At 43.0% G+C, this 24,143-nt stretch overlaps 1 protein-coding gene across 6 annotated transcripts in view; it reads left to right on the top strand.

The window, feature by feature from the left end:
• Nucleotides 1–24,143, top strand: part of LOC143845107 (uncharacterized) — a 246,604-nt gene that overhangs the window by 139,730 nt on the left and 82,731 nt on the right. For all 6 annotated transcript variants that reach the window (XM_077353168.1, XM_077353167.1, XM_077353166.1 and 3 more), the window contains 4 exons: nt 2,868–3,034; nt 3,179–3,242; nt 12,525–12,604; nt 15,118–15,236. In XM_077353168.1, coding sequence (XP_077209283.1) covers nt 2,868–3,034; nt 3,179–3,242; nt 12,525–12,604; nt 15,118–15,236 — 430 coding nt within the window. The remainder of the gene's footprint in view (nt 1–2,867; nt 3,035–3,178; nt 3,243–12,524; nt 12,605–15,117; nt 15,237–24,143) is intronic.

The following is a 24,143-nucleotide window of genomic DNA, read 5'->3' as shown; positions in this document are numbered from 1 at the left end:
TCCTAGTCATAACTTTAGTCAAACTGCGGCCCTCCAGATGTCCATGGACTACAATTCCCAGGAGCCCCTGCCAGCATTCGCTGGCAGGGGCTCCTGGGAATTGTAGTCCATGGACATCTGGAGGGCCGCAGTTTGACTACACCTCATCTGGTGCAGACTTTTCCAATTTTTTTACCATTGAACAACCCCTGAAACATTCGTCAGGCTTCAAGAAACCCCAGAAATGGTGTGATCATAGTTACATGGCAAGTTGGAAATCACTTCATGCCAAAGTTTGGAGTTTGTGAACAGCTGCTGGGCATTTCAGTTACTAGGAAGTACTTCCAGTCCATCCTCTGGGAGATGCACAGATAAGATAGGAATGTGATACATTATACAAGGGGGGTTTCTAGATGGCTCTGGAAGGATTTCCTGAATGGGTGGGAGTTAATTAATTTTTATATATATTTTAAAAATTTGTTAAACATTTATTGCTTCATATGACCATATATGGCTCTATTGACCCACGCCTCCCCGAATGGCTAGTGGAGGGGATGGGAAGGGGAGGGGCCCTGGCTGGTCATGTACACAGCTATGCTTCCCAACTGTTTTCTGAACGATCACACCACTTCTTGGGTTTCTTGAAGCCTGAAGGCTATTTCAGGGGTTTCTCAATGGTAAAAAGGTCGAGAAAGGCTGTGTTAAATACACGCACACAAGAAGTAAATAAAATACCCAACAGGTGTTCACAAACTCTTCACTTTGGCATGGAGAAATTCCCAACTTGCTGTGTCCTACCTCTGATGATGCCCACCTCAATTACTTGTGAAACTTCAGGAACCCAAACTACCAGTCCATGGCCACACAGCCCAGAAAACCACAACAACTGGCAGACTCCTGCCATGAGAAAGCCTTTGACACTTCACCGATCCCTGAAGCCTTGCACCCTCCAATCTGCAAAGTCTGCCACAGCAGAAACTCTTAAGCATAATTTTCTATATCATTTGTATTTATTTATTTACTTGGGAGCCTCCTTTAAAGATATTATTAGCAGCTAATATCCCCCATGGGTTTGTTTTCTAATATGTATCAGCGCCGTGCTACTGTATGCTGTTTCTGCTGGTGATATGTTGCTAAGAGATTTAATAATGGGCAAACAAACACAACATGTGGTAATCCATTTCAAATTAAAAGTTTATTAAATGCTAGCTTGATGACTTTCTGGCTATTTACAATTAAAGGAGCAAACCTTAGGGAACGGGGGGGGGGGGCGCGTGGTGGAACTCACGGCTTTGCCATTTCCAGGCGAACGAATGCATCTCTGATCTGCAGCAAGCTGTTGCCTGTTGATAGAGTCTCTAAATACTGTATTTAATCTTTTAGGACAAAACATAAAACTATACTGAAGTGATGCTAATGATGAGAGGCAAGCCGGAAAGCCTAAGAATATTCTGAATGGAGATGCTGCTAACTCTTAAAGCTAGAGCTCAGTCTTAAAGCTAGTTTTATTTATTTATTTACTCTGTTCGTATCCTGCCTTTCACCCCAATTGGGACCCAAAGCAGCTGACATCATTCCCCTCTCCTCTAGTTTATCCTCACAAACGGCCTTGTACACTCTGGGCTTCCCCAGGCTAATAATTGATGAACCAAATTTTATTTTTATTTATTGAATATTGTATTGTATGATATTTCAATGTATTATGTTATACTAGGGGCCAAGCCCATTGCATTCAGGAATACAATGGGCGCTAGATTGGGGGGAGGGGATGAACTCTGTGGATGGCCTCCCCCTCCCCCCAGGACCTGGAAAGGCTGCAGGCTGCAGGCCCCTGAGAAGGGAACTCACTGGCAGGGGCAGCTTTCATGCAACAGGGATCTGTAGCCTCCAAACCTCGGAGGGAAGTGGAGGGAGGAGGGGGTGGTCAGGGGTGGGGGACGGAAAGTGATTGGCTGGCCACTGGACAGACAGGCAAGCTGGTTGGAGGAGGAGGCACTCAGGGGTGGGACAGCAACCCTGAGTGGATGTTAAGCGCTGAGTGGCACCTAAGCCATAAGACCAGCTCTTCCTCCAAGGCCTTACCAGAAATATATTATATGGAACAGATTTATTATGTTGTGAACGAAGTGTCCATGAAATTACTCAACACATTACACTTGATTGCCCTTTGTATATGGTCCAAAGAAGGCATATCATGCCCCTTATATCGAAATGGAGGCCTCATCCAAAATATCTGATTTGTCCATTTCTATATAGAGATAAGGATGTCAATCTTGCTTTTCTTATGGCTGCTTTTTGGTCTACAGTTCTCAAATAAATAAATATTGGTGTATTATGATTATTTTATCTCAGTTTCCTTTGTACCTAACATGTTTTTATGCCAATATAGGTGTTGCATGTAATTATGCTGTGAGCCTCCCTGAAAATATTTATTATTGTTGTTATTGTTGTTGTTATTATTGTTATTATTATTGCTTTAAAGGCTGTTTATTGTATTTTACTCTGACGTAAGCTATCCCAGGCTTTGGCTCCCCAGTCGGCAAAAAAGCAGGATATAAATCCTTATTTGCCTTTCCTTGGATTCAGCAGGATCCAAAAGAGCTCCGTCCTCTCGTTTCTCTCTCCTCTAGCCGTGCTGATAAAACTCAACTTGACTTGCACTCCCTTTGGTTTCAGTCAATAATTTTCAGGCTTATTGGAGGAGTAGTAAAAGCTTTAAATGGTTGTGTGGGTCTTTAATTGTAAATTTGTTTTGACAGAGCTGTTTGGCGAGCGCCTGGGCCATCCCAGAGAGATGCTTGCCGACAGTGCCGCGCTGTTCTCGGAGCAAGGGAACATGTGGAAGGAATTGTTCTCTTACATTTCACAGCTTGTCATTTCCTCTACAGGGAGACCTCTGACCCCGCCGAGAGATTCTGACACCCAGAAGGGAAGTATTCCCACTGTTGAAAAGGAAGTGGGAAAGCAGTTTAATGCTGTGAAAGGTTGGGAACAGTGCATGTCAAAAGAAACGCTGAAGAAAAGAGAGGAGCAGCTCTTGAAATATTTCCAACAGGTTAGAGCTTTTTTTTTTTTTTTTAATCGCACCAAGATAATTTGCTAGCACTTTAGAGATGGATTTGCTTTGCAAATTTATTTAGAGGATGAAAACACACATCGCTGCCCGCTCAATGATACAATCTGTCAATTATTTCACCAGACTGATGAAGCCCTGGACGAATTTAAATCACACGTGAAGGATCAAACGAAGCCCTGCGGAAAAGGTATAGAGAGCCTGCCTTTCGCTAGGCTCAATGTGTTTGCAATTACAAGGTGTATGTGGAGTATACTGACAACATCAGATTAGGGTTGGTGTTTCCATGACATTTTTACATCCCTTCTATTTTATTTGGCTATTTATATTCATGGATCATGGCAACCCTCTCCTTTTTTTTCTTTCACACCGGTAGAATTAGCAACATCCCTTGCTAATAGAGGTCTCCTTCCTTCCTAAATTGGTTTCCCCCCCTCTTCAAGTTCTACAAACCAGTTTGCTGATGGAATTAATAGACTTAAATCTTGGCATGTATTCCATGAAATGACTCCCTCCCCGATAAAAAAATAAACAATTCCCACTTTTTCTAGTTGTGGTTGTGGCTTCAGCATTGCTGTCAATTAGGGTACGGTGGCCATAGCCCTCTCTTGGTGACTGTCTTCAGCATCTGGAATTCAGAAGTAGATTGTCTTGGAACATGAAAGTTCCATCAAGCTATTATGGCTATGAGGCTTGAAGGCCTGAATCCTAAATTACTGTTCTGTCAGCAAATGAAGGGAGAGCAATTTCTGTCAGTTATCCTTTCCCAACTGAGATACTCTTTTTGCCTCCCCCTTCCCAGAGTCCTTGGTGGTCCTAAGAACTTCAGAGATTTCAGTGGAGGCAGAAGACAGGGAATTTTATCTTTCCCTAGAGAGACTCTGCTTGTATTAGTTAGGATTTAAGCCTGAGGCTGCAGTCTACCAATTCCCCTTATTTCCCAGGGATTCCCCACTAGGATTCTGGGGATCCCCGGGGTTACACCATAGCTCCCTGGGGGCTATGCAGCCATTTCCCAGAAGTTCAGATGGCCTCTCACATCACCAGACATCACTGGAGCCCACCTCCACTGTTGTTGCACAGGCCTAGTTTCTTTCTCCACAATGGAAATGATGATTGATTGATTGATTGATTGATTGATTGATTGATTGGCTGGCTGGCTGGCTGGCTGGCTTCCTGGCTGGCTGGCTGGCCTCCTGGCTGGCTCCTGCATCCTTTTGTCGCCACTTCTCTGAAAGGGTATGTCACCACTTCCAAGGTTCCTCAAAGCCCGAAAAACATTTTAGGGGTTCCTCCACAGTCAAAAGCTTGGGAAAAGCTAATTGGTTGATTTTCAACTGCTGGCCAAGCTTTCTTCTCCTGTCTACCTTGTGCATATCACCACCCTGATATGTTGCAGTGAGGGTCGGTATATAAATCAAATGAATAAATAAAATACATACATTTTGCAGGAAAGCACGACCGAGTACGCTCTCATACAATACAGTATGAACATCAGTCCTGCCTTACAAATGCCCTGTCTCCTCTTTTATCTCCCTCTATCCTATGGCCCATTTAGAACAACAAATGCCCTAATTTTAAAGAAGCCACTTCTGCTACTGTTCATAGGAGAGCATGATAGAACATGTGTGGTTTATGGTTTTCTGCAAACTATGCAATACTAAATTATTCAAGAAGGCTTTTCTATGCAGGCAATAGACTTGCACTGGGCTAAATGAGTCACACAGTTACTTAGAAAAGTGATTCGGGATGGTGATCTATACTACTGTACAGCATGTTGAAACTAGGATCCTACTATGGAGTATTGCATTATTTAAATGTGTCTAGTTAATGTTTATGCTTTGCTCCGGTTCTGTTTTTAGACTTCTGGTTGGTTCTACAACCCTATTATGATTTAATTGTCTATTGAATGTCCCATCTTGTGGATTATAATGACTCACTCTTGTATAATCTACCTGGCATCCAAGTGACAAAGGCGGACTATAGATCAACCAATAAAAAAAATCAATCAATAAATTTCATATTAGTAAAAATCAATCAATAAATTTCATATTTCTAATGAGTTCTGAACTGCTCTGGGTCTTATCAGTTTAGGAGCAGCCAAGAAAAAAATGAATTAGAACAATCATTGTAAGAAAATAGATGTTTTGTTTTTAAACACTTCTTACTGTACACTGGGGAAGGAAAGCAGTATGTTATGACTCTGTTCCATCAGATCTAGAAGGCTTAACAGGGTTGGTACTTGGCTCCACTAAGGAAGTTGCTGTAGAGGAAGCCTTTGGCAAATCACCTCTGCTTCTCAGCTGAGGTCACCATAGGTTGGCACTATGCCAGCCTTTCTCAACATTTTTTTTACCATTGAGAAACCCTTGAAACATTCTTCAGGCTTCAAGAAACCCCAGAAATGACACGATTGTGCAGAATTTACTTGAGATGCATAGCTGTGTACCCGCCCATCTGGGAGCTTTCCCCTTCCCACCACCTCCAGGTCCATCATTGCCCGTTTGGTGAGAAGTGGGTGGGTCAACATGACCATATATGGTCATATCACCTGCTAATTGTTTAAAAACACATTAAAATTAATTAACTCCCACCCATTCAGGCAATCCTTCCATCAAGAAACCCAGGGTTTCATAAAACCCTGTTTGAGAAAGCCTGCTTCACCCACAAGCACACAGGGCAAGAAAGATCTGGGCCCCCTGTAGTTCCATGAGATCCTGGCTCCCCCTGAGATAGTCTCCCTGAGTTATTTATTCTAGGAGGGCTGTTGAGCTGGGAGTGGGAGGGAGAGGTCGCCGTTTGGGGATGGTTGTAACTGTTTTTAATGAGTTTAACTGGGGGATTTTATTATTATGGGATTTTATTGTGGGGAAACACCTTTGTGAACTGCTATGAGCCATTTTGGGAGTATAAAAGTTGAAATATAAAGACATATAAAGAAATAAAATAAAACATTGTATGCGCAAGCACATTGTGGATGTAAAGAACAAGCCAACCTTTCAAAAAGCATGTTTAAAAAAAAACTTACAAAATTTTTCTTTTGTCAAAACTCAGCCAGGGTTTCATGAAACCCTGGGGTATCTTGACTAAGGTGACCAGATCACTGGCCCTGCATGGTGGGATACACCGCCGTTGTGGTGGCAGCGGCAGGCGGGCCCCCCTCCCCTCCCCTCCTCTCCCCCCTCCCCCTTAAAAAGGGTGGCGGCAGGGCGACAGCGGCGGCAGGCGGGCTCTCCCCATCCATCCTCCCCCGACCCTTAGAAGAGTGGTGGCGGGGCGGCGGAGATAACGGCGGCGGCAGCCAGGCTCTCCTCCTCCCTCCTCCTCCTTCTCCCTCCCCTTAGAAGGGCGGCGCTGGGGCAACGGAGACAATGGCAGCAGCGGTGGTGGCAGACGAGCTCTCCTCCTCCCTCCTCCTCCCTCCTCCTCCCCCTCCCTCCCCACCCCCAACTGGCCTCAGAAGGGCGGTGGTGGGGTGACAGTGGCAGCAGTAGCAGTGGTGGCAGTGGTGGTGACAGCAGGAGGGCTCTCCAAACAAGGTCCAGGAAGGCAGGAAAACCGGCGGCGGCAGCAGTGCAAGAGCAGGGCTTGCACTGTACAAGGCGTTGCCGCTGCCCTCCAGGGCCCTGTGGCCACAGCCAGCCAGTGGGAATGGTAGCGCCACGCAAGCCCCGCCCTGGAGCCCGGGCCTGTGTGGGGGCCTCCTGAGCCCAGCCTGTCTGCTGGGCTGCCTGCTAAAAAAAAATTTTTTTTAAAAATATTATTTTTTAAATGGAGAACATCATGGGACATCTTAAAAACGCCGCAGGACATGGGGAAAATGCCATCAAAGGCGAGACTGTATATATATTTTTTAGATCTGTTGAGCATTTATCAGGTGATATGTCCATATATGGACATTTTGATTCCCCCTCCCAAAATGGTCAATGATGGTCTTAGAGGGGATGGGAAGGGGAGGGGCTCTGGGTGGGCGTGTCCACAGCTCTGTTTCCCAACCCTATTCGGCATGATTGTGCCACTTCTGGGATTTCTTGAAGCCTGAAGAATGTTTCAAGGGTTTCTCAGTGGTAAAAAAAGTTGAGAAAGGCTATGGATTAACAGCCTCTAAAACATCCTATTGTCAACTGCCTCCTACTTTTTAATCTGTGTTTGGAATTTAAGCATCTCTCTCTTGTACCACTCAATCTGTAGCCCTTTTTAAAAATGGTACACAGTTAGGGTCCTTTTCCCTAGCTGCAACACTCTACTCTTTTGTGAAGCATATATTCCTTCCCCCCTACCCCATTAAACTGAAAAACTGAAAGACCACCACTGTCTTTGCAACACATGATCCACCAAGCATTGTATTGTAGCCTGAGAAACTTCAGCGTAAACAACTTCCTTTTATTTTCTCTTTTGGAAAAAGGGTTTTCTCAAGCCCCTAATGAGTTCCCCTACATGGCTGGTGTAGGCTGCATTTGGCCTGTGAGGTTTTAGGCCTAGGGTACAGCATTGCTGGGGCTGGTTTAGTTATACTGCAAGTACAGAGCTAACAGTGTGAGGTTTGTATCATCTGAAAAGGCCCTAAGAGAGATGACATTTATGTGCACTGGGTGACTTATGAAGCAATTGCTTTGAAAATACAGCAGGCTTCCCTTATATCACTTCTTACTCCATACAGCTGCAGAGGCGCGATGACTTCTGGCACACAGCATCTTTGTATCTGCTATATATAGGATGTAAACGTAATTACCTGATAAAATCCCAGAAGCTTCTCCCATCAATAATTCCTTACAGGCCATGTTTCAAAGGGAACGGTAACATTTGTTAAAATAAAGAGCATGCTGCCCTTCTTCATTCTCTATGTCTGGTGCCTTGCATGAGGGAACCAGCTTGGGATTTGGGCAAGTAATAAGATTTTGTGCCATGAATATTATCCAAACTGACCCCAATGTGTTAGTAAGATAGTAGGTAACTCAATCTACATGGGCCTGCCCTTGTCCCTGATCCAGAAATTGCAGCTGGTGCAAAATGCAGCCGCTAGGGGCCTAAGAGGTACATCTTGGAGGGCCCACATCCAGCCTGTGCTGAGGCAGCTCCATTGGTTACCAGTTGCAGCCCTGATCAGGTTCAAGGTTCTGTTTTTCACCTTTAAGGCTTGTGCGGTCTGGATCCCACATATCTGCAGGACCGCCTGTCACTCTATGCCCTTCGCAGTCATGTGCTCTGCAGGTACTAACTTGGTGGTCATTTCTGGCCCCAGAGAAGCTCACCTGGCCTCGACCAGGGCCAGGGCGTTTTTGTTCCTGGCCCCTACCTGGTGGAATGAGCTCCTGGAAGAGCTAAGGGCCCTGCAGGAGATTTCAGTGTTCCACATGGCCGGTAAGACTGAGCTCTTCCACCAGGTCTATGGCTGAGAGGCAGGGTAGGGAGCAGTTGGTGCCCCCCAAAGGAAGATCTGTCACCACTTTCTTTTTTTGGAACAACTTTAATGGTGGCCGCTGTTGCATGATTAATCCTTTTGGGCATGTTTACCGGTACAGGATAGGTTTTATTTAACACCGTGTAGGGTTGCATTTTTATGTGTTTTAATGGGGGGGGGGGGGTTATTGGGATTTTATGTATGGGAACTGTTTGTAACCTGCCACGGGCCAGCTTGCTGGGAGTGCTGGGAAATAAATCCAAACAACAACAGCGGATGGTGAGTCTACACTGCAGTAAACGGAGCCTTCGGGGCTATCATTTAAATTACTGTTACTGTGTTTCTAAAGAATCTCTCTCTAAATCCTTGTTCACACATGTAGCAGTGGCTAGAATGAGGAGTAGTTTTTTTAATGCCTCATTTTACCTTAAAGAGACTCAAAGCAGCTTGCAATTGCTTTCCCTTTCTTTCCTCGCAACAGGTACCTTGTGAGGTAGGTAGGACTGAGTGAGTTCTGAAAGAACTGTGACTAGCCCAAAGTCACCTAGCAGGCCTCACATATCTCAAAGTGGCTGACAATTGCCTTCTCTTCCTCCCACTACAACAGCTACTTAGGCGGAGAGAACTCTGAGAGAACCATGACTTGGTCAAGCCCCACCCCACCCCAGCTAGCCTCACAGTGGCTTACAATCACCTTCACTCCCTCTCCTCACGAAAGGCACCTTGTGAGGTGGATGGGGCTGAGAGAGTTTTGAGAGAATTGTTACTAACACAAGGTTACCCAGCTGACTTCATGTGAAGGAGGAGTGGGTGATCAAGCCAAGCTCTCCAGATCAAAGTCTGCTGATCTTCATCACTATACCACACTGGTTCTAGGAAGCTGAAGTAGTATATCAGGGTGCATTATTTCAGTTGTGTAGGTTGAAGACTCCCCTATGTCAAGAGTTCCCTTCACCACAGAAAACAAAAATAGTGGATAGACTCTGCCGTGCTCCTTTAATTGTTGTTTTTATTGCGGTCCCCTAGTTCTGTTGTGAAACAATGTAGTCCATTGGGGAATCTCCTCTTCTACTTGAGCTCTGAGTCAAATACATGAACATTACATTTTTGTACATTATATATTTTCTTATTTCACCGATATTCCATTCTTCCTTCAAGGAATCAGGATGACATAATATGGTTCTCTGAGAAACCCGATGGCGGAGTGAGAGTCTGAATCTCCTTTTCCCCAGGCCTGGTTCAACATTCTTAAATGTATATCAAATTATTTCCTGTTGGTGGTTGATGCAGGCCGTACAATCTTGAGTCCTCTTAAACCCAGTGATTTAATGAGATAAAGACCAAATTCCAAATATTCAGATAAAAGCACATTTCCGACTTCCTCCCATAGCCAAATAGCAGTAATGATGTATCTGTGCATGCACAGCTATGATCAGGAAAACGACACAGAGCAAAATAATTAAAAGCTGTTTTCCCCGGAACCACAACCCCAAATCAAATCCTAAATTTTCCTATTCATACATCTATGATCCTAAAAGTCAGGTGGAGGATTTAGTGTAGGATTTAGTGATAAAATGGATTCAGTGACCTGGGGAAAGTTGACTTTTAGGGGGATCCTTTTTAAAGAAAAGAAGACATGTTTATGCTTGGGCTATGATTTCCAATTGTACCTAAACATGTGAGTAGGATTTTCATTTTAATTACAATTTCTAGAGTAGCTGTTCCGCTCCTTCCATCATCTCAGAGTTGATAGGGCATCTAATTAGCACTTTATAGCATTTTGTGGTCAATTATAAAATGTTATAAAAAGAGAGAGAATGCAGTTTAGCAAAGACAAACTGTGCAATTCTCGGTTTTGCCCCCTCCGAGCTAATCTGCTGCCTATTGTGTATATGAGAGAACATTTTTACATAGCATTTTATAAGTCACATTTCCTCCCTGCTAACTATGAAAAACTCCTATGATTAAAAAGGGAGTAGTCTGGAGCCTTTAGATGTCTTTCTGATGGCTGGCCCTATTAAAAACTTCTTCAAGTAATAGATAGGTTTAATTCCTCAAGCCAAAGAAAAATTATGGCATCTTAAGTCTTTTCCATATTTATTATACTGATGTGCCTGTAAGAAAGAACAAAAAGAGAGAGAGAGAGAGAGAGAGAGAGAGAGAGAGAAGAATCTAGGAAAGAAGCAAAAATCTCTTGTATTGCAAGTTTTAAATGTACCAAGCTAAGGTTTACTTAATTAGAACCTTCAGGCAATAAAGGAAGCCTTTTTTAAATTCTGTGAATCTTAATATGCTAAATAATGCAAAGCTTCAACTCTTCAAGCATGAGACACACATCTGGCCGCTTAACATTTAAATTACAGGGGAAAAAGCCTTCCACTTCTGTGGTAATTTTCATGAAGAAAAGAACGGGAAATGTATTACAACTAAATTTAATTTCATTTTAGATTTTCTTCCTGTTTAATTGCACAGCATATTTTGTGTGCGAGTGGGTGTTTTTGTGTGTGTGCACGCGAGCATCCCTTTATTTTATTTATGACACGTTTTCTTTTCCCCTTCTGTATTTTTATTGATCTTTAATTTAAGCAGCTCCTCACTGTTTATGGCTGCTGAAGAATTACATTGTGTTTTACCAGGAAATCTATCTAGAATTAAAAGCAATGAGTTCAGTGATACAGAAAATAAAGGGAAGAATACAAGCTCAAAAAAAAAGAAAGAAAGAAAAGAAAAAAAACCCTTAGAAATTAAAGCACAGCGGCCCACAAGAAAATTATTAAGCAGCCGATTTAATTTGTTTTCATCTTTTCATTCAGGCTACTGGGTCTAATTTATCTTCTTTCCATGCTTCTCCTAACATAGAGTATATGTATTCTACTACTACACAGGGAAAACACACCTCCTAAAGGGGAAAGAGAGGTTCAGAAATAGTGGCACAGCACTGATTGGGGTATGGTGTGGTAGGGGCTTTGCTGGAGTTCTGTAGGAAAAGGGGGGGGGGCGGAACCCTGCCACTGAAATGCTGCAGTGTAAGTCTAATCACACCAGTGGTATTAAAGATACATGGAATAAAAGTGGCACATCTGTCTCTAGATGAGCATCTCTGCACGAATGGGCATGTGTATCAGATATGCTTAATATCAGAAGGTTGCACTGGGGCCAATGCTTGCAAAATAGCATCTGTTTTTAAAGGGTGAAAGTTATTTTCCTGATGATTAGCAATGCCTTGGGCACTAGCCAATACTCGCAAGTTATGTGCCACCACATTTCAGATGATTACAATTGATATGTTAGAAAGCAAGAATCTTTTCCTAGGTTGAGTGGTTTTTGGGATAGATGGATTTCCAAACAGAAGTGTTAAATTTTCCAATAAAATTGGGCTTTTCTCTAACGATACTTTGGAAACGAGATGTGTAAGAACTGGTTAAGCATTGCACATTCCAGCACAAAACAAATAATGCAACTCAGTGGATTGGATGCTGCTGTTTGGGTCCTCTCACTGTGGAGTATTCCTCAGGTGTACAGAGATTTCCATGGATGCAGCAGTGGAATGGAATATAGCAGGGGTAGTCAAACTGCGGCCCTCCAGATGTCCATGGACTACAATTCCCAGGAGCCCCTGCCAGCGAATGCTGGCAGGGGCTCCTGGGAATTGTAGTCCATGGACATCTGGAGGGCCGCAGTTTGACTACCCCTGGAATAGAGGATCCAACCCATGCTCTTGAAAAATAAAACATGAATCAGTTTGCATTCATTTCAATGTTTGGATGCCAGCAGCAAAGGAGCCCATCAGCTATGTCCGTTTGTGTTTATTTGGTTACTAGATTCAATCTCTGAGCTTCTTGGCTCATGGTGTATACAGCAAAACCGTAGTTTTAACTTTAAACATTTAGATAATTTACGGCAGAATCTGAAGCAGAATTACATTCTTCTTAGCCTGCTGACATCAAGGGATGCAGAAGGGTGTAATTCTGTTTACGCTGATGAAACTTATTCATGTAGTTATGGAAAACAAGTGTCTTGTGGGTCATCGATTAAACAGCTTCACCCCTCCCCCTCCTTTTCCCTGGACAGGAAATGACCTGTTTACAATTAGTTCTGGCTACCCGGAAAAATATTGTGATATGGTGCCAGTGAAAGAAGTATGCTACAAGGTAAGGGATAAAACTCAAGCTTCTTTCCCACCTCTTTGTTTATTATTATTTGTTATTTGTTATTTAATGGAAGAATAGGGAAATGCATTCCCTGGATACTGATAGGGGTTAGTATGCATTAGTCAGAGTAGAAGGAAAATAACAGACATTTTGTGAAGTCAGCAAAGTCAACATGAATAGGAACATACCTTGTTCTGAACCTACTACACACTTTAGCAAGATAGGTGTAATCCTAAGTGGGTCTACTCAGATACAACAGCACCTATTCCCAGTGCAGAACAAATCCATTTAAACCACCCACAATCCCTTGAAGTGGTCATTAAATGGTTATATTATGTGCTGATTTTTCCTGTACATTTGCAGATTGGTTGGCATCTGTTGGATCCTTTCAGAATTCAAGGTTTGAAAACTATGACAGTGAATCAGTTGAGTGTCTGGGTTATTTCTGGAAGAAGCCTGAACCATGAACTATCATATCTGAGCAACCAAACTTATATCAGTCATAGAATCATAGAATCATAGAGTTGGAAGGGGCCATACAGGTCATCTAGTCCAACCCCCGCTCAACGCAGGATCAGCCCTAAGCATCCTAAAGCATCCAAGAAAAGTGTGTATCCAACCTTTGCTTGAAGACTGCCAGTCCAAAGACTGAGTCCAAATTTTGGGCTTCAATTCACTATTCCTGCTCTCAGTGGGGTTCCTGAATACCTCCCCCTTAGTGAAAATAAAACCGAAATATTAACAGAAGCCATTTCAAAATATTTCGCAGATGATGTTCCTGGCCCTGTTTCTGGGACCTTAACAAGATTACTGGAGGGGCAGAGCTTATCATCCAGTCATCACTTCCACCTCTACAGATTAAAAGTGGTCCTCGTCAGGTCCTTATGGAACTTTTCCTTATGGTTTGTGAGGCCTTGGAAGCAAAGGTTGTGGAGATGGACCTGCCTGTGAGGGTATGGGAGAGAAGCATATGGAAACAATATCCAACATGTTCAAGATCAATGTGTTAGCTTGTTAAACTGTTTAGAGGGAAGTTTCGGTCTATATACCCTACTTACAGGGCTTCCGGAGGCATCTGGTTGTCCATTGTGGGAAGCAGGATGCTTGATAAGATGGACCCTTGGTCTGAGTCAGCTGGAACATACTCAAGTTCTTATATTCTATTCCAAGGAGTATTTGGTAATCAGTATAACAAACAAAAAATATTAAAGCCACCATATTATCCTTTAACAATATAATCTGAAGCAAGCTAAAAAGATAAAAAAATATTTTAGGCAGGTTTTCAGCTGTTTTTCAGATACAAACTTGTCCTTGCCAGAGGCAAGTATAATAAGTAACATTTGGAGGAGCAATGTTTGGGGCCAAATTTGGGCGGGGAGGGGGGACTTTTCTGCACCGACCAAATTACTGCCCTTATGATGTTTTGTGAAGCTGAAGAGCAAAGCTGTGACATCTCATTTGATGTTGTTCAGAGCATTTGTTACTGCATGCAATTAAGTTATTAACTTACTTTTATTAAAGGCCGCAGAGCCCTTCTGCCTACACGATCATTGTGAGAAAGTCAATGCTTCCGGGAGTCACATGCTCATGCCTTTGAAAGTCTGGCTTTTGAGTCAGTGTGCCGGATCAAACACAGTCCAGTGTCGTTTCTGCCTAATGCATTTGAATGCCATTTTGTTTGGCATCTGGAACATCATTAATTTGCAACAGCTAAACTTGCCGATTGTACATCAGCACAACTAGCGTGCTTTGTGTATGCACCCTGTTCTGAAATCTCCCATTTTCAAAATAATCTGGTACTGAAGAATGTGTGAACTAGACTTGATAAAGGAAAATGAATACAGACTAAGGACAGTTTCCTAATTTCCTATTGAATAATGTGTGGCTTATTTCTGAGTAGACCTACTTAGAATTACCTCCACAGTCCAGTATGGAGTATCACAAAAGTCTATGTATACAAATAGTCACTGTATCATGTACTTAAAAAATGACAACCAGATGGATTGTGTGCCATGCCATGATATTAGCACATTATCAACAGTGTGTATAAATCTCTAAAAAGTTCAGATCCAAACTTCAGATCCACACGAGAAGTCATCATACTCCCTAGAATGAAACTCTGTTCTTTTGGGCATATGTACTACAAGTGCTTTGAGGTTTGAAAGAAAGTATTCTATAATTTATTTATGAAATACATATTGCCTGCCTTCCTCCTTGGACTCAAGGTGGATTACATCAGTAAGTAAGATGTACTTGATTATATAATATTATATACTATATCCCATTCAAGCAGTATGTCCAAAAGATAGTGGGGTGGTACTCCATGGAGGTAGATAACCTCCCAGATAATTTCCCCCATTCACACTGTAGGCTGCACTTCAATGCAACATTGTGCAGTTAGAACTCTGAAGCAGGAAATGAAGTTTCATGTTGATGAACGACCTCTCCCTATGTAGACCCCTCATGGACTCCTTTGACCACTTAATTGTCCCCATTTATTTGCAATGAACCAGAATGACCCACCCAATGAATACAGACACCGAAGTCATGGAATTGGGCTAGATGTGGGGGAAGCTGCTTCTCATCATACATCATATCTAGAAGAGTTGGAGAAACATAAGTTCTCTGTCCGGTGAGCGAATCTGTATCTTAGAATTTATTTTTGGCTTACTCGTGTGAAACTTTGTAAGAATTTGCTTGGGAGGAAGCAAAATTGGGGCAAACCATATTTAACATGAATGTGGCAGTCGAACCAAGGGGGTAATTTAATACTGGGGATATTGGTCAATTCTAAAGTAACAACACCCATTTAATCTGTTGCTAGAAGTGATGCTGTTGAAATAGGTTTCTGGCAATTTGTGGTTATTAAAGACTCCCCCCCCCCCACACACACACCCTGGGAGTGTTGTAATGACAAAATTCTTCCCTAATCCTGCTTTTCTATTCTACCTACCTCAACTGTGCTTGCCATTTCCCCATTAGATCCAATGGGCCTCCTCTTCTAGTGCCTTCCTGGTGAGTGCTTGTGCCACCTGTTATAAGGGAGTACTGCCTCCTCTCTCATGCCCTCCCCCAAAGAGTATTAAGATCAAGTAGTTTGAATCTGCTCAGGGTCCCTAGCCCCAGGGAGATAAAACTGACCTCGACCAGGGCCAGGCTCTTTTCAGCCTTGGCCTCGGCCAGGTGGAACATTCTGCCTGAGTTGCTAAAGGCCTTCCGGGATTGCACAACGATTCTGGAGGGCCTGCAAAACCAAGCTGTTCCACTAGGCCTATGGTGATAACACCAAGAAATACCGGCCTCCCCACATGGAACATCCACCAATGGAGACCCCCGCCAAACTCTGAGAAACCTCATAAGGAATTAATATTAGGGGTGGGTTTTAATGAATTTATTGTTTGATTTTACTATGTATGGTTTTATAATGTTGTTGGATGGGCCTGATCGGATGGGAGAGTATGCAAATAAAATATTTATTTCACACACACACGCACAATACCAATAGGTTTATTTGCCCCTTCATCACGTCAAGGAATGCGTTGTTGTTAGTTGCGAAATATTTATTTGTCAGCCTCTTGCAAGAAAAAATATGCCAACTTGGCAACACATGTCAAAGGGTCATTTCCTAGATCTCTAGATTTGAAAAAGGCCATTATGACAGTGTGATGGTAACTGCAACATAATAAAGTGTGCATATTTTAAAGCACGTCTGAAACATTTCAGAGCAGAAATATGGAGAGTCCTTTAAAGTAGAATATATGTGGTGGTTTAGGTGTGCTTAAGTTTCTATCAAGAGTCAACCCCCCTAATTTTTTGCCTGATTAAGAGTACAGCATTCTTATGCAGAGTTAAACCCTTCTATATCCAATGAAATGAATGGATTCTGACTGTTCTCACTGGTGTCTTATTGATTGCATTGCGGTTTTGATTTCGATTGAGACTAAGGCTATTGCTTTCGGATTGTGATGAAGAATCAACACAGTGGGGAGGCAGAAGTTTCATCATTCAAAGGGACACAATGTATAGTTTTGTAAAAACAGGGGGCGGGGTTGCTTTTTACAGAGGTAGGACTGAACCAACATGGCCACTTTAAAAAAAAAGAAAGAAAAAGCAACCCAGAAACAACAGCAACAAAAACTCTATGTTTTTGTTTTAGTTTGCAGTTTTGGTCCACCTCATTTTGTTGCTGTTGCTGATGAGTCTTACAGTTATTTTGTTTCTTCTGTACATCTTCTCATTCTGTGCACAAATGCACACTTTTAAATGGGAAAAGTGCAAAGTAAATACTCCCATAAGACTATATATATGTTAAGAAGAGATAAAATAAAGTGGTTGGAGATGGAAGTGGTTGGAGATGGGTGGAGCACAATCTATGAGCTTTCAATGACTGAGCTGAAGTAATCTAGGTCCTTTGTGTGATTCTTGATCATTGGTAAGGATTTGCCCCACCATGACTGCAGAAATCTGAACCAAAGGATGGGCATTACACACACCCAAAATAATGCAAGAACTGGCACTCCATAAGTCAAGGGTGCCCAAACTGTTGCTCTCATGTCGTCCATGGACTACAATTACCATGAGCCTCTGCCAGCACAGTGTAGCCAATGGACATCTGGAGAGCCACAGTTTGGTCATCTCTGCCATACGTATACATATAATGCAGTGACAGCAAGATAAAAGTGCACCGTAACCGATAAAATGCATAGCCGTAGTGGAATCTACAGTCCTATTCCCTCTAATGAAATGGCTTCCTGAATCACTGTTATTTAATTTGTCTAATTCTAAGAAGGCCTCCCTCCCACCCAGACATTTCTTTTTGACCTAGGCCTAGTCTGCACACAATTGATAATGCACTTTCAATGCACTTTCGAAGTATATTTTCCTGTTCTGCACAGAAAAATTCAGCTGCCAAAGCACATTGAAAGTGCATTATCCTGATTGTGCAGACTAAGCCCTAGTTTGTGGCAAATCAGAAGTGTGGAAGTCTTCCTGAACTCCTCAAGCAGGCCATTCCATAGGGTGCATTTTAATGCAGCGGCTTGCCACAGTTGCTGGTTCCCTCCTCAGATATCCCTAGACTGTGCAGAGGCATTAACAGGGAATGGCTCCAGCATTGGTGTTGCAGTACCCCTGGAGATACACAGCTCAACACCACTGCTAGAAGCAGTGGGATCAGACCACTCCGATAAATCTCCCCTGCCCAGTCCTTCTTCTGTTCCCTCTTTCCTTAGGTTGCACGCAGAGAATGCGGTCCCCTTCCTTTGGTTCTGTAAACTTTCTAGACCAGGCTTCATTCCTTTAAAATATAGTATGCTAGATGATTAGCTGGGACAAAAACTAATTAATAGCCCTTAGGTCTGCTTAAGTTTCTATAAACATCAGAGTTTTAGATACCCTGAGATGCAATCTGAGCAATTTCCTTGATCTTTTATTAGAGCTGGTAAATCATTTATTGTGGTTGTCCCCCCCTCCTTTAAACAAAGTACTGCTTTAAAAAAACACCCCTCATAAAGTCTATTTATCATAAAATACAGAACTACCAGCCATCTTCAAAGTTATGCATGTACTGTATTAATTATCAGCTAATAGCTGCCTTGAAAATAATTTGGGTTTTGCAGTATCCTGGCGCCCCTCTATCTTTGCCTTGTAAATATATATATGGAATACAGGAGCCAAGATGTCCGTGTGATACGTGTTTAACACGGGGCTTCTTTAGTTTGGTTTTTTTTCTTTAAAACAACAGTTGCCAGTTCTCCTGTTGTTACCAATATATACCCCTACAATGCTCTATTCATAGTGTATTTCCATAATGCTTAGAGACCCTTAGAGCTGGCTTAGAGCCCACATGGTGTAGAAGAAGAAAAGTTGGTTTTATACCCCAATTTTCACTGCCTGAAGTAGTCTCAAAGCATCATCCCTTCCTCTATGCACAGCATACACCCTGTGAGGTAGGTGAGGCTGAGAAAGCTCTGACAGAACTACTTAGTGAGAACAGCCCTCTAATTAGCCGAAGGTCACCCAGCTGGCTGCATGTGGAGGAGTGGGGAATCAAACCCAGCTTGCCAGATTAGATGCCGCCATTCTTAACCACTACACCACACTGGCTATTGTGTAGTATTGTGGTTAAGAGAGGTGGACTCTTATTGTAAGGTGACCAGATTGTCCCACTTTTGGAGGGACATCTGGGGGTACCTGGCAAATTGTACTTATGTTGAAATTAATATATATATATATTACAACATTATTTTTTCATTCCATGCATTCTATGAAACTTTTTGTTGCTCTATATAGAACAAATTTTTAATCAAGAACCCCCGCGTCCCCCCAGACAATGGTGTCCCGCTTTACTGATGTTAAAATCTGGTCACCTTATCTAATCGGGAGAGATTGAGTCCCCACTCCTCCTCCACATGCAGCCAGCTGGGTGACCTTGGCCTTATCCTAGTTTTCTTACAGCTGCTTTTGTAGAGCAATTCTCTTAGAGCTCTGTCAGCCCTAACTACCTCACCGGGTGCCTGTTGTATGGAGAGGAAGGAAATGATGTTTGCAAGCCGCTTTTGGATTTCCTTCAGGTATTTAAAAGTGGTGTATAAAATGCCAGCTCTCCTCCTCATCCTCCTTCTCCTTCCTGAATCTTAATGAAGAGATGGTTCAAGTCCCAGTGAAAATACAGGTGTCAATCCACCATTCTCTTATTTCAGAATGTGTAGGGTTTTTTATTTATTTTGGTGTTTTCTGTCAGGTAAGTGCCCACTGAGAGCCAGAATGGTATAGTGGTTAAGATCAGCGAACTCTAATCTGGAGAACTGGGTTTGATTCCCCACTCCTCCTCTACGTGAAGTCTCCTTAGTGACCTTGGGCCGTTCACAGTTATCTCAGAGCTCTCTCAGTCCCGCCTGCCTTATAGGAGGTCTATGGTGGATAGAGGAAGGGTAGGCGATTTAAAACTCCTTAAAGTAAAGAAAACAGGGTATGAAAATTTACTCTTTTTCTTCTAGCGAATTCCTATTTCCTTTCACATTGTCGATTTTGAAAGATTGTCAGCTTTGAACTGGCTGGTCTTTTGCAAACCAATGCAAGAAGGCAGAATAGCTTCTACTTTTTTTGAGAAATAAAAGATAAGAAATACTTACCATTTATTTACACAATTATTTGCCAAGTCAAAAGTCACAGAGAGACATCCCTTCCTCTTAAAACAGCGCTCTTAGGTATACCATTGATAATAATAGTATCACAAATCACCTCACGAAAACTCATATGGTAGAAAGAAAAAAACAACAGAGCAGCGATTTTCAAGATATGGTAATTTGTGATTCATGTTATGAACTGGCACCTCCACAAACACCATGTACAGACAGATTTTACTTTTAAAATGGCTTGAGGAATTGGATTTTAAGATACAGTATTAGATCCATTAGATCCTACGGCGGTTGATAAGATAAGATAAAACAACTCATTTAAAACCCACCCTCCAAAATTATCTTTAAAAAAGAACAACAGGATTCTATTCTATGGCCAAAGCCAGTAGGAAGCATGAAGGGAAGCAACAGTTAATCGTAAGCAGTGCAGCCGTAAGAACACTGTTTTCATAAAAACAATAAACTTTTCCCTTTTATAACACACAAGTGATTTGACGTTGAAATAAATGCAGATGCGTCTCTGCACCGCGTATTCCCTGTTGTGCTTTCTTAAACACCTTCACATATGGTTTGCCTCGTCCCTGTGAAACTGCTTGCTGTTTATGTCATACAAACAGAACAGATTGGTTTTGCACGGAGTAGGTAAGGAGCAGAATGAATTAGCCTCTGGAATCAAACAATGGCCCGGAAGGTCAAAATATTTGAAATTAATCTTGGCTTCTGCGGGGGAGGGGGGGTGGATCTTGTTTGGTGCCACTGCTTCACTCCTGTTCAGAAATACCCAGCTCCACTGTTCTCGCAAAGCTCCAGATCAAAAAATCTCCCCAAAAGACAAGACGTCGCCCATATGAGGACTGTCATAAAATTGGTTTTTTAAAATTGGGTTTCCAGGTCCCACCTGACCTCCATTGGGGGTGGGGGGGGTGGGATGGTTGCCAAATATAGGTTGGGAAACTTTGGGGATTTCAGGGAGGTACCTGAGGAGGTCAGGGACCTCAATGGGAGTACAGTACCATAGACTCCCCCCTCCAAAGCATCTGCTTTCTCCAGGGGAGCTGGTCTTGGTAGTCTGGAAATGAGCTGTAATTCTGGAAGATCCCCAGGTCCTACCTGAAGGCTGACATCACTGCTTTAAAAGATATTTTAGAACTCTCTTAATTTTAGAACTCTTTCCCCTCCTCTCCCCCTCACTGCATGCATCTGATAGCAGCAATAACTATCCTTTGGACTGGAACCCAATGTGTTCACCTCCCTCTCCTGCTATAGCCCCACATGCCCCTCACATGCTATGCCCAGGAAACAACTTGATGTCTGCAGTGGGAAGGAACAAATCAGCACCACCACCCCTTGCATGGAAGTTGTTCTTAGGAGTCATCCCTTTGTTACACTTCCTACCTATTGATGGATAACATACTTTGTGGATTGTCGTATTAACTGGATAAGATGAAAATGTTTTAATTGTAAAATGTTCTAAGGAAGAGAGCAATCCTAAGGAGGAAGTCACATGTTAATGAAGGGGCTTACTCCTAACTTACTCCTGCATTTTACTACCCAAAGGAAATGGCTCTTCAACCACTGTGTATGAACCTTGGCTTAGATAGTTGGACCACTAGCCTGGATTCTTCAGTATTCTCACTCAGAGGTATTAAGAACAACCCCCAGCACTGTTCTACTGAAAAGAACGCTCTGAGTAAAACTAGTGCTGGTGAAACCTTAATCAGAGCCTGTCTGCCTATCTTGCTGATGCAGTTGAGGAGATGAAGACTGTGGCGACCAAAATTAATAGAACTGACTGTCTGTAATCCAACATGACACAACAGATAAGCTTCAGATATCTCAGAACTGCTGGAGAGAGATTCCACAGTACAGATTTCAGATACATCTGTAAGTGAAGTGATGAAAGGGCACATACCTGGCAGCTGGCTATCTGGAATTTTAGGCGATTCACAAATGACCACAGAAATAAGCAAGTGGCACATTTTAGGTGCTTTTCACTTGCAGGAGACAATGGATTGGATCTGTTTTGAACTTGGAGGTTGTTAACAGATGTGGACCATATCAAGAACCCTTTTAAGGGAATCTGTTCTAATTTGAAGGGAGTTCATCGGGACATACCTAGTCCCGCACCCCCCCCCCCTTCCTGCTGATGAGTTCAACGGTGTTGACCTTTGGGCTAAAGCTGGACTCAGACAACTTCTCCTGTCTGTGCATTATCTCTTGTATTTGTATGCTTGCTTTCAGAAATTCATAGATCTTGATTACTGCCTTAATCCAATCTCAGCTATTATCTCTTCTGCATCTTCACTCCAGCCAGCCCTTCCAGGCAATTACTACCCCCCACCCCTGCCCCCGGGCCTAACTCCTATGTAAGGGTTTAGGATATTCTGTTTCACTGTATCTGATTAAGTGAGAATGCACATGAAAGCTTATCCCTTGAATAAAACTTTATTAGTCTTACAGGTGCCCCTGGGCTCATACTTTTTCCTGCTGCTTCAGGCTCACATGGCAACCCACTTGAAAGAGCCCTCTTCAGTCATTACGTTTCTCATGCTCTTCCTTGCACATACCCGGAGGGAGTGTAATTACCGTTTCATCTGAATAGGGCAATACGTGCCCATTCCTGCTTCAGCATGCTCTCAGAAACCCTAATTTTTCAGAGGACACGTTTGCACATCCCATCATGGCAGTGTGAAAGCTGACTGTCCAATCTGGCAGAGGCCATTGGCTAGTTCTCTGCAGTTGGCTCATCTGGAGTTCATAGGGCCAGCTTGGTGTGGAAGTTAAGAGTGGCAGCCTCTAATCTGGAGATCCAGATTGGATTCCCCTTTCCTCTTCCACATGCAGCCAACTGGGTGACTTGGGCTACTCATGGCTTTCTCAGCCTAACCTGCCTCACAGGGTGTCTGTTGTGGGGAGAGGAGGAGGAGGTGATTGTAAGCCTTGAACAGTCATACCTGCAAGACCACCTCTTCCTATAGAACAGGGGTGGTAAAATTGTGGCCCTCCAGTTGTCTATGGACTACAATTCCCATTCGCTGGCAGGGTCTCATGGGAATTGTAGTCCATGGACATCTGGAGGGCCACAGTGTGACCACCCCTGCTATAGAACCACCAAATGGCATTGAAATCAAGCCAGCAGAATTTGCTTAGGGTCCCCAACCCCAGGGAAATTAAACTGGCCTCAACCAGAGCCCTGGCATGGTAGAATGCTCTCCCGTGTGAGGCCAGAACCCTGTGGAACGTTCAACAGTTCCGCAGGGTTTGTAAAATGGAGCTGTTCCGCCAGGCCTACTGTAGAGGCCCAATAAACACCAGCAAGCCAAATTAGCATCCCTATCAAAGCCCCATTCATTCCATCTGGGGCTGATAAAAAGAAAATTCTCTGTCCTCTCCCCCTCCTGCCCCTGAAAGGTTAGAAATATGCAAGGAAGGGCAGAATTGCTTTAGCTATTAAGATTTTCATTATTTATTATAGATTATATTTTTGTATTGTCATACCATGTGATGTAACCCATCCTGACGCTGTGGAGAAAGGACGGGTAACAAATTTAAATAATAATATATTATTATTATTTGGCAGCAGAGGATAGGACCCACAATAATGGGTTTCAGCAGCTGGACAGATCCTGATCCTGGATGCTTTAGCTCCGTGGTTCTCAACCTTCCTATTGCAGTGACCTTTTAATGCAGTTCCTTATGTTGTGGTAACCCCCAACCATAAAATTATATAAATGTTCTTTCACAGAAATTAAACCGAAACTGACCAATGGCGTGAAGATCCATTGTTCATGATTGTATATATTTCCCCCCCAGGGTTTCTCAGTTCAGTTCCACCTCTTGTCCCACCATGCCGATCTTGCTCTTTTCTGCTTCTCTATCTTGATCCACCCTACAAGGCTGTTGTGTAGATTGTGCCCCCCAGCCAAGCTGCTTGCCCTGCCGTGATCCCTGTGAAAGGGTTGTTCAACCCCAAAAGGGGTCCTGACCCCCAGGTTGAGAACCACTGCTTTAGCTGAATCCTGCATTGAGCTGGAGGTTGGACTAGATGGCCTGGATGGCCTGTTCTACTACTACAATTCTACAGTAGTAGTAATAATAAAAATCTGCTTTGAGACTCCTTTGGGTAGTAAAAAGCAGGATACAAAAAAAACCCCGCTTTTCTTCTTCTCTTATTAGTATTTCTGATATTTTTAACCCCATCTTTCCACAGAGGAGCTCAGTGTGGCATCTACAGTTCTTCTGTCCCTCATTTTACTCTTACAAAAAACCCCGTGAGGTCAGTTGGGCTGACCCAAGTCAGAGCAGAAAGTACTGGATTAGATTCATCAATCCTCTGGCTCGGTATAAATCAGCATCATGGATGCTAGGAAGTGCCTGTAGGATAAAGCATAAATGCATAT

The sequence above is a fragment of the Paroedura picta genome, chromosome 9, assembly GCF_049243985.1.
Source record: "Paroedura picta isolate Pp20150507F chromosome 9, Ppicta_v3.0, whole genome shotgun sequence".
NCBI lineage: Eukaryota > Metazoa > Chordata > Lepidosauria > Squamata > Gekkonidae > Paroedura > Paroedura picta.
This window is presented reverse-complemented; position numbering and strand designations above follow the sequence as displayed.